This window comes from Manacus vitellinus, unplaced genomic scaffold (genome assembly GCF_001715985.3).
Source record: "Manacus vitellinus isolate BGI_N305 unplaced genomic scaffold, ASM171598v3 scaffold_20_pilon, whole genome shotgun sequence".
Classification (NCBI taxonomy): Eukaryota; Metazoa; Chordata; class Aves; order Passeriformes; family Pipridae; genus Manacus; species Manacus vitellinus.
The window spans coordinates 4750905-4767897 of record NW_021939471.1 but is presented as its reverse complement, the minus strand read 5'-3'; the positions used below and the strand labels follow the sequence as shown (position 1 = coordinate 4767897).

Sequence of the window (16993 nt, the reverse complement as noted above, 5' to 3'; positions counted from 1 at the left end):
GAAATTAAACACAGAATATAAGCAGCCCGTAAAAGGACAAAGATAAACCAGGGATGAATCCGAGAGAGGATGCAAATGTCTGTACCTTCAGACACTAGACAGGGCCACTTATTTTACAAATTAGCCATTTTTGTATTTACATTTAATTTGCAATAAACTGGAAACTGCTCTCTCCCAAGCCTAAAAGAGATTGTCACAGTTTTCTTTTAAAATACCATGATTCAATACGAAGGCAAGTTGTACTTTTTAGGGAAAGAAATCTCAGTCAGAAGTCTGTTTTTGCAATTGAGCTCCTGCTTTGTTTCCCATGAAATAAAGTGAAAGCTATTACCCAAGGGGAAGTGAAGCATTTACTTTTAAAAGTAAAAACTAAGACTGACTTGTAAACAAATACCCAACCAAAATAATATGGATTTGTGAAAAGCACATAGGTATTGCTCTATCCACAGGCTGAAATTCATACAGCTTTTAGAACTGCTGGTGTTCAGTCTGGCACACACAGATCTCTAAAATCCAGGGTATGTGAGGAGTTGGAAGTGGTATTTCGATGGCCACAGTGCCAGAGCTCGAGCAGAGCACACCTAACACCCCTCACGCAGAAACCTCCAAGCACAGCCTGGACCTGACCTGCCTGCCCCACTCCAGTGCCAGCAGCCTGTCAGGATGCAACTCCTGGACTTAAGTGCTGTGTCTTCTTCACCAAAAGACCCCCTGACTAGTTTAAGTGTCCACTTAGGTGAGGGCTGGCTCTGAAGCAGCCTCAGAGCTTGCTGGTCAGGTTCTGCCCATGAATATTTCTAGGGATAGGTAATCCTTAAAGGCACTCAGTCTCTAGATTAAGCCTCAACATTACAGTATTCTACAGAAAACTAAGTTACATAAGAACAGATAATTTATCTAAATAATTTCCTGAAGCATGCAAGAGGCTCTCAGCTTCAGTAAGAGTGATATCTGATCCCACATATCTCTACAGCAACCCAACACCGACTGCCTCCGACAGAGCCTCTTCCCCTGACTTCAAATGAACACACGATCATAATATAAAGTTAGAATTCTTTGGGAAGGTCTTTGTTCCCATTATACTATGAATAATAATAAGATACATCCAAAAATTAATACATATACTTACACACATTAAAACACTGACATTTTTGAAAATACAAACAAGGCTAGCTGTTCCACAAAACTTTCATTTATTCTTCCAAGACTTTTCCCCTCTCTTTACCCTATCTTCTGCACCATCTATCCTTGTTTCCTCATGTAATTTGAAGAAAGTGCAAAAATAACTTTAGAATCTGTCAATATTTACTCTTCTGTGTTTTGAAACTAACACAGGAAACAAGATTTTGTCAATATTTTTCCCCAGCCCATTTTCTAACCCTCTGACTATCCCCTCTCTTCCTCAAGATGGTGCAAGGTCCTCTTCACAGCTGGGGACAAAGGACCATACCCAGCTCCTTTAGTTTCACGAGCTGTGGGTGCAGTGTTTATTTTTGGACTCAAAGCTGCCACAAGTGACTTTCCTAGCTGCTACCACAGAGTTTATTTTTGGAGTTTCCCTGGTAGAATTAACTTGAAATGCTGTTTGCACAGTATTTATTCATATAGCTTGTGCTGTTGATAGAAAACTAACAAGACTCACAAAACACTTATTTATTACTCCTTAGAGTTTCCAGCAGCCATGTTCAAACACAACCCATGCATACAACCAAAAGCTGCTTCTCCCATGAGTGATGTCTAGACTGCAGCCACACAAGAGGCTGTATTTCCATACCTAAAGCAGCTCTAAATCAACTGTACTGCTATAGCTGCAAAACCCTCTGGTAAACCAGTTAGTTATTATTTTTATCTTTTTTTTTAAAAGCTGGACAAAATCCCAGTAGGCTTTTAAGCATCTTATTGCAATTCAACGATTAACATTTTCAAATCCAAATTTAATCTTTTAGCATAAAGTTAGTAATTTTCTCCTTCTGACTTCCTACATTTTTTAACTGCCTGGTACATACTGACAAAAAAAATTTTGGGTGGTCCTAAAAGTGTCTGTTTAAAATCCAAAAACAGAGCAAAGAGTTTTCACTAGGTTCAGTAAGCATCCAAACAAGCCTGTACCAGTAGCTCAGTCTTGGTACTTGTCACAGAAGCTGTGCATGAATGTAAGAAGTATTTAATTAAACCAAATACATACACCAAAGATTTCTCTTGACACCAGGAAAAACAGAAGTCATAAACCCCTTCCTTCAACCTAAGAAGAACTGTCAATCTGCTTTCCTGGAAAACATACAGGTTAAAGCTGCCAAAGGAGAATTGCAGCCTTCCTGGATGGAAGGTCAAGTAGAGATGGTTTGTTCCCCTCTTCCCCTACTCAGCCACTGGCTTCAAATGGATTTCTACCATTCGTATCTCCCTCTTATTCAAACCTTTTGGAGATAAGTCAAAATGTTTAAAGTACTAGATTATGCCACTCAAAATTGCAAGTAAGAGTATTGATATCACATGTTTCAGTAAACTGCACTTCTTTGCCCATCTCTGCCTGAAGTCCTTTTTTTGTCATCTAAAAATGATACTTGCCACAAACTAGCACAACACCATAACTGTTTGTTCTTTTTTCCCCTGCTCTATTAATGTACTATTTTGAATAAAATTTTAAAAGCTTAAGGACACAGGAAGCAGTAACTGTAAACAAAAGGTACTTTTCCTCTGATCACATTTGGAGCCATGAAAGACAGACTAAACCAGAATTCACCTCTTCCAACACCAATTTCTTGCTCATAAGATGGCCACCAAGTGGACATAAAATTTTTGGAAAGAGGTTGGTGTTCCTCAAAACAAAATCTGTCTACTTGTGAAAAGGCTAATTAATCCTATATTAACTAACAGGTAGGAGGTGCAAACTCTTCAAGAGTACAAAAATATCCTTTGACTCATACAGAACACATCAAGAGTCACAGACAGTGCTGAGCTCAGTTCCACAATTAATTCAGCCAGTGAATGCTCAGAGATGATTACACTGAATTATTCTAATTTTTAAACGCTAAATGAGATTCAGTGTCTTGTAAACGAAGTCTAAAACAATCCCTATTTCAAATCCAGCTTGTGGATCCATAAGTAACAGTCTGCTTCATACAATGTTTGGTTTTGCTCAAGTGCCTGAAAGATGGTAACAATGGCACTGACAAAAACGGCCTTGACGACAGCAAGCGACGGAAGCAGAGACCTGGTTTCATGGCAACAAACACTGGGAACTTGCAATGCCTTATTATTTACAGTTCTGACTATTGATTAATTCTAAAAGTATTAGTAAACCCATGCAGTTTAAATTACAGATAAAACTATTTCATTAAGATGAATTAAAAGTAACTAAACAAAATGTTTACTAGAATAGGTGAAACATCTACTTACCTTGAGTAACTGAGATTCTTTCAGAAAGATCATGCCCATCTATTCCACTCCCGAGATGTGCAAACCCCATGGGGTGAGCTGAGGCTATTTTGGCCAGCCAAGTTCCTGAACTCCCCCACTCCCACCCCCGCCTCCCCTGACGGAGGCAGAAGAAACAATCCTTCACCAATCCCAACTCCAGAACTTGATCTACAGACGTGGAGAGTGCGTCACACAAAGCAAAGTGCAGTTGAATCCTTTCATACAAGCCTCTCCCCACAAGAATCAGGGCATTCAAACTGAATTTTACTAGAAAATAGTATCATAACAGGGTGTGCACATGGGGCAGTTCCTCCTTTCCAGTACCATCATCAGAAGCAGGACAGCCCAAAATGTTGTGGGAAGCAGTGCATTACTGGTTTTGCCTTTCCCCTTTCTAGCACATAAAACCACCATTAAAGATGAATTGGTTCAAGGGGTACACAGAAAAAAAACCCCTACACAAGTCAGAGCTCAAGATTCAGAGTCATTGACTCCATCAGTATTAGATTACAGGACCTCAGGAACACACACTGCTGTAGTTGAAAGAAAATTCCTGGTACAAAGTGTCAAGAACAGGTACTAGGATGGACACAACCAATACTGATGTCACAGACACCCCTGAACAGCTCACAGACCATCTTCAGCTTTTAGGCCTGAAAGCACCTAATGCTGAAGCTTCCCCAGCACTCAGAGGATGATGTAGTGACTGGAGAGTTTCCCTCCCCATGCACATGTGCCTGGACAAACAGACAAGCCTGGAAAAAGAGGAGCTAATCTCAAGTGCTACTCACTAACAAGTACTGACAGATGCCTTATCCTTTGCTTGATACCCATGTTGGTACAGACATACCCATCCCCAACCCTGTGTTTTGGGGATGATTGTGTTGATTTCAGAAGGTACAAATACTGGGAAGAGGAGAGAAAATTAAGTACCAAAACTGCCTTGACTAGTTTACAATGAGCATGACCATGCTTGGTTCCACCTGCTGTTTCCAATTTCTTCTGGTATCAATGAATTAACACACTTCTTACTTTTGGAGACAACAGAATTAAGCACATCACTGAAAAGACCCTCAAAATATCAAGCAAAAATTCAATCATCTTTCACTAGACTTAAGACCTAAAGTTGGCTGATTCCACATACTATTTTTTAACAAAAAAAAACCCCCACCCTTTCAAGGACATTTATAAACTCACAAATTGAGCTAGCAAGTAAATTTTTTTAACACCTAATGAAGAAAACCAGGTTAAAACAGCAATAGGGAATGATAGTGAACCAGGCAGTTCCAGAGAACCATAATTTAACAAGAGGGAGTTATAGAAAAATCCGACCTGGCTCCTGTCCTGATGACCAAGGGTGTTAGAGTTGCATTTGGCCATTAACGGTATGACAAAGGAATGGTAGGTGGATTAATTATTTCAACAAACAATTCAGTAGATCAAGTGAAAGATTTAAACCATAAAGACTTCCACCCTCCAAGCCAGAAGATGAAGACTAGGCAAAGTTTCTGTTCTGGGTGGTATGTGTTTGCCATCAGTAGTTTGGTGGGAAGTACACAAATGATTCTTTGGACAGGACAGGAACAAAGTTATGAATAAAAATTACCCTCTCAAAGACTTTAACTTACTCTGCTGTCAAACTTTTTCAGCATTCCTCATCAGCAATGAAATGTTTTGTCAGTGAATTACGATGACTTGAAGCTACAAAATGGTAAAATAACAATTCCTGCAGTAAACTATTACAGGAATCTCACAATACAGACTTTAGTAGTTCCTGCTCAGTCCTTTCAAAGACTAACCCCCTGCTAACAGTTCTGCAACAAAAAGCATGGGGGATATATACAGAAACCTTAACAAGTGGAATGAATGCTGAGCCATTGGTTCTGGATGCAGGAAAAAAACAAGAGCCTTTGAAGTAGTGGATACAGACATTACTAACACTGCAAGATTTGGGACCAAAGGACTGGGATCAACGACAGTCACATGAATAAAGTGGAATGCTGATGGGTGCTTTAGTGACCTAGCTGTGTTAAGCAGACAGGACAAAAGGATGTCTGCCTTTTCAAGGACCTATTGACAGGACTGATATCCACACAACAGAGCAGAGTGGAGTCATGCTCTGGCTTCCCAGGCTGTAGGTACTTCCCAATTTATGGATGACAGTTTACTCTTCAATACAGAACTTGGAACTGGAATTATTTCCAAAATAAAGGACTCTGTTCTCAGAAGATATTTAGGGCAAGTGCACTAGCAACAGACTGATTCCAACCTACCAGCTGAAAGAAGAATGGGGAACTCTTACCAGAAATCTGTACTCTACTCTAATTGGGAAGGATTGTTTTAAACTACTAGGATCAAGTTTCTATAAATCTTTTTCTAATTTCTAGGTTGTGTATTCAGTTTTCCTTGTATTGGAAATATTTAGTAGCTTAAACAAATCTTCCACATCCATGCTTTTATCTCCAAACCCTGCAAACAGGTATTATTCCCCATCAGCCTTGGTATATGGAACAAAATGTACTCAGCTGTTTTAGTCCATTTCTCTATGTCCTCAATCATAATTCTTAATCCTGTTCTGCAATAACAAGAGTGGGATTTCTTTTTTAAACACATTTAATCAGAAGACTTTATTCTCAGACCAAGATTGCATCTTAATTATTTGACTTGTAATAATTACACGTTGGAGAACTTTAAAAGACAAGTCCTTTAAAAGACGTGTGAAATGCACTTCCCATTCAGAAAGCCAAAACTACACATAAAACCAAAACCAGGTCTATCAGTCAGAAAAACCCAGATATTGAATGAGTAATTCCTGAAAAAACAATAAAGTTGCCTGCCTCAAGGAAAAAGCTGGGCTGGTGAATGACATCAACAGGAAGTGAGCAATATTATCTCTTCCTATCACTCCACTTGTGTTCTCAGTTCATTGTTTGGATAAGTGCTCTGATCACAAGGGGTCCTAACAGTAACATGCCATCCTTCAGCAAATAACATACTTCCATGCTGGCGTTTAGCCTGATAGGCTTCAATAGAAAAATAGAGGGAATATGGTCTTTTCAAATCCTTAAACAACTTTATTTTCAATGATAAAATGAAAAAAATATTTAGAATGCAGGGGGAAAATACAACAGGAACTGAAAATGTTGGTTATGGCTGACAAAAAGCCAGTTTTACCTATGCCACTTCTAGGACTCCCTAGAGGCCAACAGATTACAGCATGATGGTAAGTTCATCATGCTCTGTGAAGAGACAGAAAGGGAAAATTCCAACTGTAGGTTAGGAAAAAATTCTTCAATTACAGTGTTAAAGCATTCAGATTACAGAAACCTAGTCACTGGAGGTTTTCAAAACTTGACTGACAAAGCCCCTGAGCAACACCATGTGACAGTGGATCGTTCTTTGAGCAGGAGGCTGGACTGTAAGACCCCCAGGAATCCCTTCCAAGCTCTGCAACCTTGCGGAATCCCCTGCACTTCATACAGATGGGTTATGGTGGCTGCACCCCAATAAGTAAAACTGACCTGAGTTAAGAAAAAAGATACAGCAGGAACATAAATTTCCAATTTACAGTGTGCACACGAATTTTGTAAAAAGACATGAAGGCACAGCTATGTGCCAGGCCAGCTGGGTCAGAACTGGAGCAGAGCAGCAGCTAAAACAGGAAGCGGGACCTTACAGCAGATACACTCCCCCACATGCCTGCTCAGTACATGAAATACACCAACGTAGGGCTGGCTGGAACATTTTTGAGAGCAGAAAAGCATTCTAGAATTACTTCCTTTTCCCCTTGTCCTTCCTTCAACCTTGTTTCCTGATCAGCCTTAGTGCCAAGGTGTCAAAGCGTCTATTATTCTCCCCACGTGTGAACACGCCTATCTTGTCCTTTTAAAAATCTGCCTGGTCCAGTTAACTAAGTCAAGCATCCCTTCTTCACTGCCTGAATTAAGTTCTGTTTCAATTACTTAAACTGGTAAAAAAAAAAAAATCAGAAAAACAATAAACAAAACAGCCAACAAGTGTGTCCCCACCACACTTCTGCCAGTCTGAACTCTATCTCCTAGGTTTTAGTTAAACTGCAGCCTCAGACGTAACCATCACACACCCCTGCTACACAGAGAAGAAATGCACCTGCATTTCCAGAAGCAGCTGGACCACGTGCAGAGCTGTGCCACTCTTAAGTCTCGCAAAAACTTTTAAATGCTAAGTGTCCAAGTGATGCCAAAAGTCTGCATAAAGCAGTATTAAGATGCTGATAATAAAAATTACCTCCTCCTTGCATGAAAACCAAAAGGAAACAGGGCATTTCTATTTCGTATGCAATATTCTCTAGAGGGAGCAAATGGCAAGTCGGAATCCACGCTTGATTCAAGGTAGGTATTTTAATAATTTAGACTATTTAAATTATTCAACATACTAGGACATAAATTCCTGAAAGAAAATGGGGCCGTGCATGACCCAAGCACGTCGTTACACACACTAGTTAGTCACACACTTTCTAGACTGGACAAGAAGTGTGGAACAGACAAGATACTGGCATGATAAAAAAATAATAAGGCTTTAGTTAGATTTCTACCTGATTTAAAGCCTCCTGCCATCCCTGAAACTACCAGAGACACTTGCAACACTCATGCTCAATTAGACTCTGCAACGAAGGCAAATTATTAGGTGTATTTAGTCATCCCAATAAGAACTCTACTGAAACAAGTCTATTCTTCTTTCACTGCAATAACTGCTCCAGGACTCCCTTCAGAAAACTACAGAAATATTTTTTAAATTTAAAAAAAAACCCCAAACACTAAAAGCCTACAAATAACATTTAGGATACTAAAACATCATACATAAATTATGAAGTTCATAATTAATTGCTCTGTTCACAGCTAACTACTGTGCATCAATGACATGTATGTATCAAGACCAAGAGCTATAAGACAAATGAAAAAACAACATATGCCATCCCCCCTCCCACCCACCCTCTTCTGAATTCATTGCCTTTTTATTCATCTACCCACCCACTGGTCTTCTGACACAAATACACAATGAAAACCAAAATGTAAGAGCCAAAATAATTCCACGGTAAATCACCAGTGGCTCTCTCTTCGTATGTACTACTCTTCTACCTTTTATCATCTTTATGACTTCTACAGAATAAACTCTTTTGATATGGGATATTTTTATATTATTTCATGTTATAATCCAGTCTACAGAAAAGCTAAATTAATAATTATGGTCGTCCTCAGTATAGGCAGACCCCACTATCACTACTAAAACAATGTGGGGTTTGGACCACCTTCCTTGCTACATGTGATTATTATTCTGTATTTTTCCCCTCATAATGCTCAGGATCAGCAGTTACTACCCTGGCACTAGTACCATTAGCCACATATTTTCCAAGTGACTGAATCTGTATCTTCAAAACCAGACAAATACACAGTGATGCTGATATTCTACTGCACCAGGACTTTTTTATTAAAAAAGTCACAGTGAGAAAGTTTGGCTTCTTTGACTTTTGCTTCAACTCTCTAAGATAACAGTTCAAAGAGAAAAAATAATTAGATTACTGTACAAAATATTTAAGAAACCTAAGGAAGGTTTTCAATGACTGGTTTAACTAAATCTGCTTATTCCACCTACTTTCCCAAAATCTTTTTAAGAATGGAGTGCTTGCTATCTCAACTTCAACTTCAAAAACGTGTTCTCAATTGAGAGAAAAAAAATACAATAAAAATCAGCTTAAAATAAATTTATTAAACAATACAAAAATAAGCATGCTGGAAATCAAGATACATAAATAACATACAATGCAAATGAAAAATGGAAAACGAGACAGGTAACTTAACAACTGAGTCAAAAGGTACAACACAAATGCTAAAATAAAACTTTAAAAAGCATTTACATTTCTAATGAAATGTTAATGATGCTGACAAAGAAAAACAAACAAACAGCTAAAATGCTTGAATATCAAGAATTGCTATTACTGTAGCACAGGTGAACACTAAAACCGTTGCAGACTTCACACATGGAATGACCAGCCTCTATCACCCATCCTTTGGGACCCGCTCACCAGACCCAATGTAGGTGGGGTAAGTCATCAGGGCAGACCTAACTCTGGCCTCCAGGCACCCTGCCATGAAAAAGAGCCATCTGCAGACATGGCAGGCCAGGACAAGAAACTACAAGTGTAGGCAAGTTACAAAATAATTGGTTCAAAGGAATCTCCTCCTGAGATTCTCCTCCTAGCTAGAGGCTGCCTTCAATTCTGAGACAGGCTTCAAAAGCATATATTACAGAACTGTAATATATATATAAATATATAAAGATTGTTTAAGCTGTACCCTAAATATTCTTATTATGCATATTAAAGATCTAGTAGTTTCTTTATTTTTCTATTTCCCACGCAGGACTTGACTCTACCACAAATTCTGTATTTAACTGACAAACATAAATAGGGTAAAACTTTTTATTTTCAAGTTGAAACCCAGATGGAAAAATCTTCCATCTTCAACCACATGAAGTGGCTTCAAACAGTACTAAAATCCAGATGGGTAGAGTCAGATCAAGCAAATCCTGCATCATGTATTTTTCATTTTTAATTAAATCAGTAATTTAACCAGCAACGTCATCATTGTAAATACTTTTCATTAGCAGCACAGACACATTACATTCCCTCTTGCAACTGAGGGTATTTCAGGTAAGGACATGTAGTTCTGCAGGATCTGAATACTTGTTATGTCTCTGTATCTACTAGTTTACTGTAAAATCCTCAAATGGGTGAGATTTTAATAATACAAGACTTTGCCTTTACTCACTTTATTTTCAGGATAAGCACTGACAAACTTAACCTTATCATCAGTGATAAGATTATAAAATAATTCTTATTCAGCAATTTATGACTGACACTTATTACTGACATCTGCACCACAGATCTACCTCTTCATCCCAGTAGGGCTTCAAATTCACTGAAAATTGCTTAAACACTTTTCATCCCAGGCTTCAAAGACAGGGAGCCTATCCTTTTACAATATATTGCTAAATGAAGATTATTCAGGGTTTCGTCAGTTTTTTTTTCCAAAAGTTTATGCAAAATAACAATACCTAAACAGAGCAATTAAGAGGAGCTTGCTTTTTCAGAGAATATCAACTTTGCCTTATGCATCTTCCTAAACTCATAAACATCTAGATGGGTCAAAAGAGGGGCAGGAAAAATTGAACTCTCCTTTTAGCAAAACTCACATATGAACACACCTTGGAGTTTTAGATAAACTAAAAAGGGAGAGGGAGAGGGGAAGGTGAGAAGAGGTGAAGGAATTGTATGTCATTGCCTCTTAAAATCCTCAATCAGTTAATACCATTTATCATTGCTTGGACAAGTTTTCTGCAGTTTTATAAACTTGGACTCTGCATGATGTGTAATGGGGATGGGATGTATCAGATTATTTGCAAACTTATAAAAGTGATACAGAGAATAGTTTTCTAAGATTTTTAGCATCATTAAGAATCTAATACCTACAAGTGTCAAGAATTTAGCAAATCTTTGACCTCTGTCCAGCATTGCCTACAGAGCCTATCTGAAGCTTAAATATATCATTTTAAGCTACACCCTACTAAAGATACTCAAATTATCAAATGATGCAGCTTGACAGATGCTCTTGTCTGTAGAAAAATGCAAGTCCTGTTCTTCAGCAAACTGACAGAGCTGCAAACTCAAAATCATTTGAAAAAGATATCAATTAATGATAACTTTTTAAGAATTTGCTCATGTGTAAGTAAATTGAAACCTCTCATCTTCATATGTGAACATGGGCACATATTAATGGTTGAAAAGTAAGTTAATCGTAAACAGTTTTAATAAGATCTACCTATCTGCTCTACTCTGAACATATTTCCTGCTCACTGCTCAGTTAGTTAGCACTCTAAACCCCAGATTGCTTACATTCCTCTCCAGGGTGGAGCACTGCACTATTAGTAAGGCAGACTTCTGAGTCATAACTACCAGCTGGCAGCACAAGCAGCTAGAGAACAGTTGGGTCAGAAATCTTTCTGCTTTGTTAGTTAACTTGCAAATAAGACAGGTTTTTTCCTCCTCCTCCCCGCTTCTCCCACTCCTCCCCAGCCATTTTTGCTCTTTTTATTTAAATATTGGCATCAATAATTATTAATGGTCTGATTAAAAGAGAAAAATAATCTTCACTAGCATGGCATATGCAAAGGGTCCATTTCCATTCAAAGCAATTTGAAAGCTCACATTAAAAAAGAAAGGATATGATAATAACATGACTCAGAACCTATCTCCACTTAATATACAATTATTTAGAGATTCAGGAATTTGCTGTATTTTGCTGACACTATTTTATATTTTAATTCATATTCTCCTATCTTTACATGCTGACCCTTCTCAGAGGACACGTAAGTTCTTGCTTAGCTCTACAGCTCATTTACTCAAAATTCTGAGATATAAACAAAAATAAACAGATATACACAGAAATGGTATATCTTTGAAAACAGTAAGATTTACCTTTTTTTTTTTTAACTAAATGTGTTCTAAGTAACTACAAAAGTCAGTTAACAGCTTTGGGTTTGTTGTTTGCATATGCTTTTTCCCCACCCCGCCCTTGAACTTTGACAGTCTTTTTGGTATAGCATACAGAATTTACACAAAATATATATATAAATGGAACACCAGGCAAACAATATTCAAATCCAAGTTAAATCTAGAGATGCTTGAGGGTTTGTAAAATGAAGAATTTAATGAAACTAGAACCCATTCGTTTAGTTCTGCTCTCCCCGACCTTCCATTCTATACACTATGGTTCTGGAGATGTCCTCGTTTGATTCAGGTGACACTTTTTTCCACACTGTTTCTTTTAAAGCAAGTTCTTGCTGGAGATTCTCATAGTCCATTGGTCCAAAGGAATGCTAGTTGTTCAAGCAACATACATTATTTATTAGTGTATTTGAAGGAAAAAAAAAATCCATTCTTGCAGTCAATGCTAATAGACTCAAGTTTTTCAGCTCTTCACATAAACTGCTATTTTCTCTTTTCCAGTTATAAAAAATTCAAATTCAAACCTGGTAATTTTTAGATGTATACATGCATATCGAAGCACTTTAAAAATCATTCTACTGCATCTTCTCCTACTGAAATCTTCATGCCTTAGTCAAAACATTAATGGTAATGAAAACAAAGAAGTTTTCCTTACCTCAAGCACCCTCACACTTTTATCTTTTCAGTCCATTCCCAGATATTGCTTTTGCTGCTTCTAAGTAACAGGCTCTTGTCTACAGGACTATTCACACCTGAATTCACTGCCTATGCAACTCTCAGCAAGACATGTGGTCTCAGAGATATCCCCATGAAAAGTACAGCTAAACACAGATCTCATGCATTGCAGCACAGAACAGAAAGGTTAAGCCCACCAGCTGGTCAAGTCTTTATTAAAGGCAACCAGTACAGTAAAACTCTTAGATCAGATATCATCTACTAAATCTAGCAGGGGAGATGAACTGCATGAAATGGAGTAACAAATCTAATATGAAATTCTGCTACATGAAACCCTGTGACGGTGTGGTCCACCCAGGTAAGTGTCCACTAATAATGTAAACTAACTAGATCATCTGAAAGCTTTGATGCAACACATGTCATTGAGCAGTTTTGTATTTAGAGAAGAACTTCCCGTATTTCCTCTGATGTCTACTAGCAATACTCACTAAACACAGACATCAACTTACCCGCTGATCACCACCTTCTCTGCGAGGATCAAGCTTTTTTGCAAAGTGTCTCAAATTATCGTAGTTATGGAAATTGCACAAAGAAACCAGATCCTGTAAATATTTAGAGAATATTCATTATTATCTGCATATGATAGCCAAGTGCATATGAGATAACAATACTACTACTAATGTTTTACATCATATCCTAGCAACTTAAGCCAGCAATAAGTTTATTTAATAAATCAGTATCAATGTCCATAGGGCCCTTTGAACGTAACATAATTACACTGTAAAGTTCTAATAACACCTTAAAACTCCTTCTTAAACAAGTAACAATTTGCAAAATATCTATTTTAATACCTTTCTATTCCAGCTGTACAGAACACTTCAGGAACAGAAAGAATAGCCTGGGCTAGTCTAGTACATCAAACTTCAATCAAAAGGGTGAAACAAGAAAACATGACATAATGGATTCTAATTCAGTTTGAATTACAGCACGAAAGGTTATAATTACAAAACTTGGCTATGCTGTTCTATTTTTAAAAGTGAATGTTACATTCACGTTACTTGTACACCATGATCATGAATCAGTTTTTAGGTCTCATTACCACACACATAAATGCAGTAAATCCTGTTGTTCTATGATTTTATAGTTAATTTGTTTGAATGTTAGATAAATAGAAGCATGAAAAGTTTTAACTGCTGCTCAACCTCCCATTTATAATTACATAATTGGTACTACAAGGTACTTTTCAGGAGAAAAGAAACAAGGAAGAAAACATTTTTCACATTCTCCTCTCCCACAAAACATCTTTATTAATCATTACATAGTACTCGACAAAATCTCTCCTGCTTCTAATGCTGCTATCAACAGACTATCCACAGCCTTTTCACTGGCAAGAGATGAAGCTAGGAAGAGCTTGCCCAACAGCTGGGTCTGATCTATAAAGACATCTTTTATGTCAGATGGTTTACAAAAATCAGTTTAAAAATACATCAGAATGGCAATATTTCATTACAGCCTTCTTCTTTTATTGCAAAGAAATAAGAGCTGCATTTGCAGTGTTTTGCAAATTGTTCACTTTATGACAGGAGAGGGGAAAAAGTCTATAGAGCTCTACAGCTTCTAATACAGTATATAAGAGACCAACATTTTCATTACTTCATGAACTGTTCCTTTTCAAAGCTTTTCCACAATAGATTTCTCTAGTGTTTTTGGCATCATATTTCCTTAATGGTCACTGAATTCAAGTGCTATTTATTACTAAAACGCAAATGTGTATTCTTGGACTTCCAGCCTTGAACCAGATGAAACTTGCTATGTAGGGAAGAATCACAAATCACTATTTAATTCACTTAGACCTCAGCTATGCTAACTGAAGCTCAGTAAACATCAGCTGCAAAAGGAAAAAAAAAACACAAAAAACCCCAAAGACAATGCAGCTTACATGACAAAAGTGAATTCCTTTAACACTGTTGCCCATCTTGTCCAAAGGAGGTGACCAGCACATCAACCCCATGACATTAGGAACAACCAGAAGAATCCCACCAGCAACTCCAGATTTTGCAGGAAGACCAACCTATAGAATAGAGAATTACTGGCCTCTGCAAACATTCTTCACTATTATAACACAATGCATCACCATTTTACTGAAGATTATTATGCAGTATTTATAAAACATGGATCTGGAAAGCACTTTAAGCTGGGAAAGCATTATTACTTCTCTCTTTTTAGACAGACAATAACCTGAAGCAAAGTTGTGGCAATCCAAGGTACACAATCATAAAACTATTTGCTGTCAGGAATACAGTGAGTCAGTAATACAGTGAAAAAGGATAATTTAAATCTATTATAAAAAAGCAATTATGACTAAGCAGTGGTGCACAAGTGTATCTGTCATGAACAGCTTGCAACGATGTAGTAGCACAAAGCCGTATAAATTTTTTAAAATCTTGACTGGAAAAGGTAAAAACCAAAACCACAAGAAAACTGAAGAGTCTGTCTATGAAATCACACAATAACCTACTTATTTACAATCTGGACAAAGGCATTACTTTTTTTCCAATAGGAATTAACATCCTTGTAGCTCTCTAAGCAGTAACTTTCAGGTCACACAAAGCATCATAATCAGTTTTACATGGATGAAGGAAACAAAACAAAACGCTGAGAGCACAAATAAGGTACAGTCCATCTTGAAATACTTACATGTAAGGAACATACTGCTGGAAAACAGAAAGGTGGTACATGTGCTCTGTGTGACAGACACTTTTACAACATGTAAGGACAATTTATGAGCCTGAGTTAGTGAAGAAAAAGCCAACTGTCTGCAAATGCTTTCTGCTACCTTTTACTCCCATGTAGCAGGATTTCTTCAGTTATGTTTTCAGTTACACCTGCATCATGACCTGTTTCTCCCATGAACAGCCCTTCCTAGTGAAGAGTATTTATGTTTTGACACGAAAAGGATTCCCAATTGTGAAGTGGCAGAATGCTATAATAAGGTATGTGATATTAGTCGTGCCATGAACCCTAGGTGAGATTCTCCCTTTTGGTGTGCTCACTTTCTAAACAATTCCTGGAACACGGAAAACAGTTGCAGAGATTTATCTTCCTGGTCAGCTATAATTAATATCTGAAAACTACTTACATGGAAGGCAAACTGCCCTGAAAAGTCATACATGCCACAGGAATGCATTAAGCTCAAGGTATTCCGGACTGCTTCAGGACTCAGTACTCTTTCACCAGTGATTGGGCAAAAGCCACCGTTAGCCAGAGTTGCTGCCATCACACTTGCTGATTCACATGTTACTTCTATTGAGCAAAGCTTATGAAAAAGAAATAGAGATTATAAGCACTGATACTTCTAGCACAGTAATGCCAACTACTGCAGGATCAACAATATGTCTCTACACAAATAACATCTCAAAATCACCTGCAGCATAACATTTGTTACAGATGACACTAAAAGCATCAATTAATACAGTCTGAATCTTTCTACTACAAAGATCCCAGCGACAGTGTCTGTAAGCCCTCTCAAAAGTTTGGGACAGTATTTTTATGGGTTAGTGTCTCTGCTTGATTCCTCCCCCCACCCCCCCTTATGTTCCTTTGAGAGGACGAGGTCTGTAAAACAATCTCAGTATTTTGCATCTGCTTAAATGTCAAAGCCACAGAACGACTGTTTTTTTCAATTTGAGCTCATTTTGTGTGGGTTTTTTTTTTTAAAAGCCTTAGAAGATCCCACACATTATTAGAAGTACATTTTAAAGCTGCAAATTCTAGCACATGCAAGTCTTAATGCCAGCACTTCCTGCTGATGCAGCCTTATTTCACCTTTCTCATATATGCTTTTTTATATAGTAATGATACAACCACACAATAGTTTTTCCCAGGATCCCTGCTTCAGTACAGACTATACATACTTTGGTGACACATCAGGAAATGTGATATGATGCCATCACCTGATGCTGCCTCATTTCTGCAGAAACCAAAAGATAAGTTGGTTTCAACCTGAAGCTGAAATGCTGCTCTAAAAAAGTAAACAAACTAATGCTCGTATTCTTGCTTTTGCCAAACAGTCATTACATGATACTTCATGAAGTTACCTAAGCCACGTTTGCATGAGTAGTTACTACCTGGAATTCTTATTTTCCGGGTGCCAAACTCAATACATCCTAGTCCAATCAACTGGAGTTGCAAATCAAGAGATTGTCAGAGACGCATCTAAAATGGCAACTGTGTTTTAAACATATGAAGTATTACATAATATCACCTACTTTGAAAAAAGAAAATTCTTTCTAGGTTCTCAGTTTAAGCACCTGCATTTTGTACCTTGTTTCTCTAAACTGAGAATAATCCATCCTC

The 16993-nt window shown here is 37.6% G+C and overlaps 1 protein-coding gene across 2 annotated transcripts in view; it reads right to left on the bottom strand.

The window, feature by feature from the left end:
* The window catches only part of GLS (glutaminase), a 63410-nt gene that overhangs the window by 8070 nt on the left and 38347 nt on the right, over window positions 1–16993 (bottom strand). The window contains exons 12-15 of one of the 2 annotated variants that reach the window (XM_025895014.2): window positions 15777–15953; window positions 14577–14708; window positions 13147–13239; window positions 9146–12333 (exon numbers count right to left, since the gene is read on the bottom strand). In XM_025895014.2, coding sequence (XP_025750799.1) covers window positions 12187–12333; window positions 13147–13239; window positions 14577–14708; window positions 15777–15953 — 549 coding nt within the window. In that variant the 3' untranslated portion in view covers window positions 9146–12186. Of the gene's footprint in view, window positions 1–9145; window positions 12334–13146; window positions 13240–14576; window positions 14709–15776; window positions 15954–16993 lie in introns of those variants that run through there. The other variant, XM_018071709.2, reaches the window with a different exon arrangement.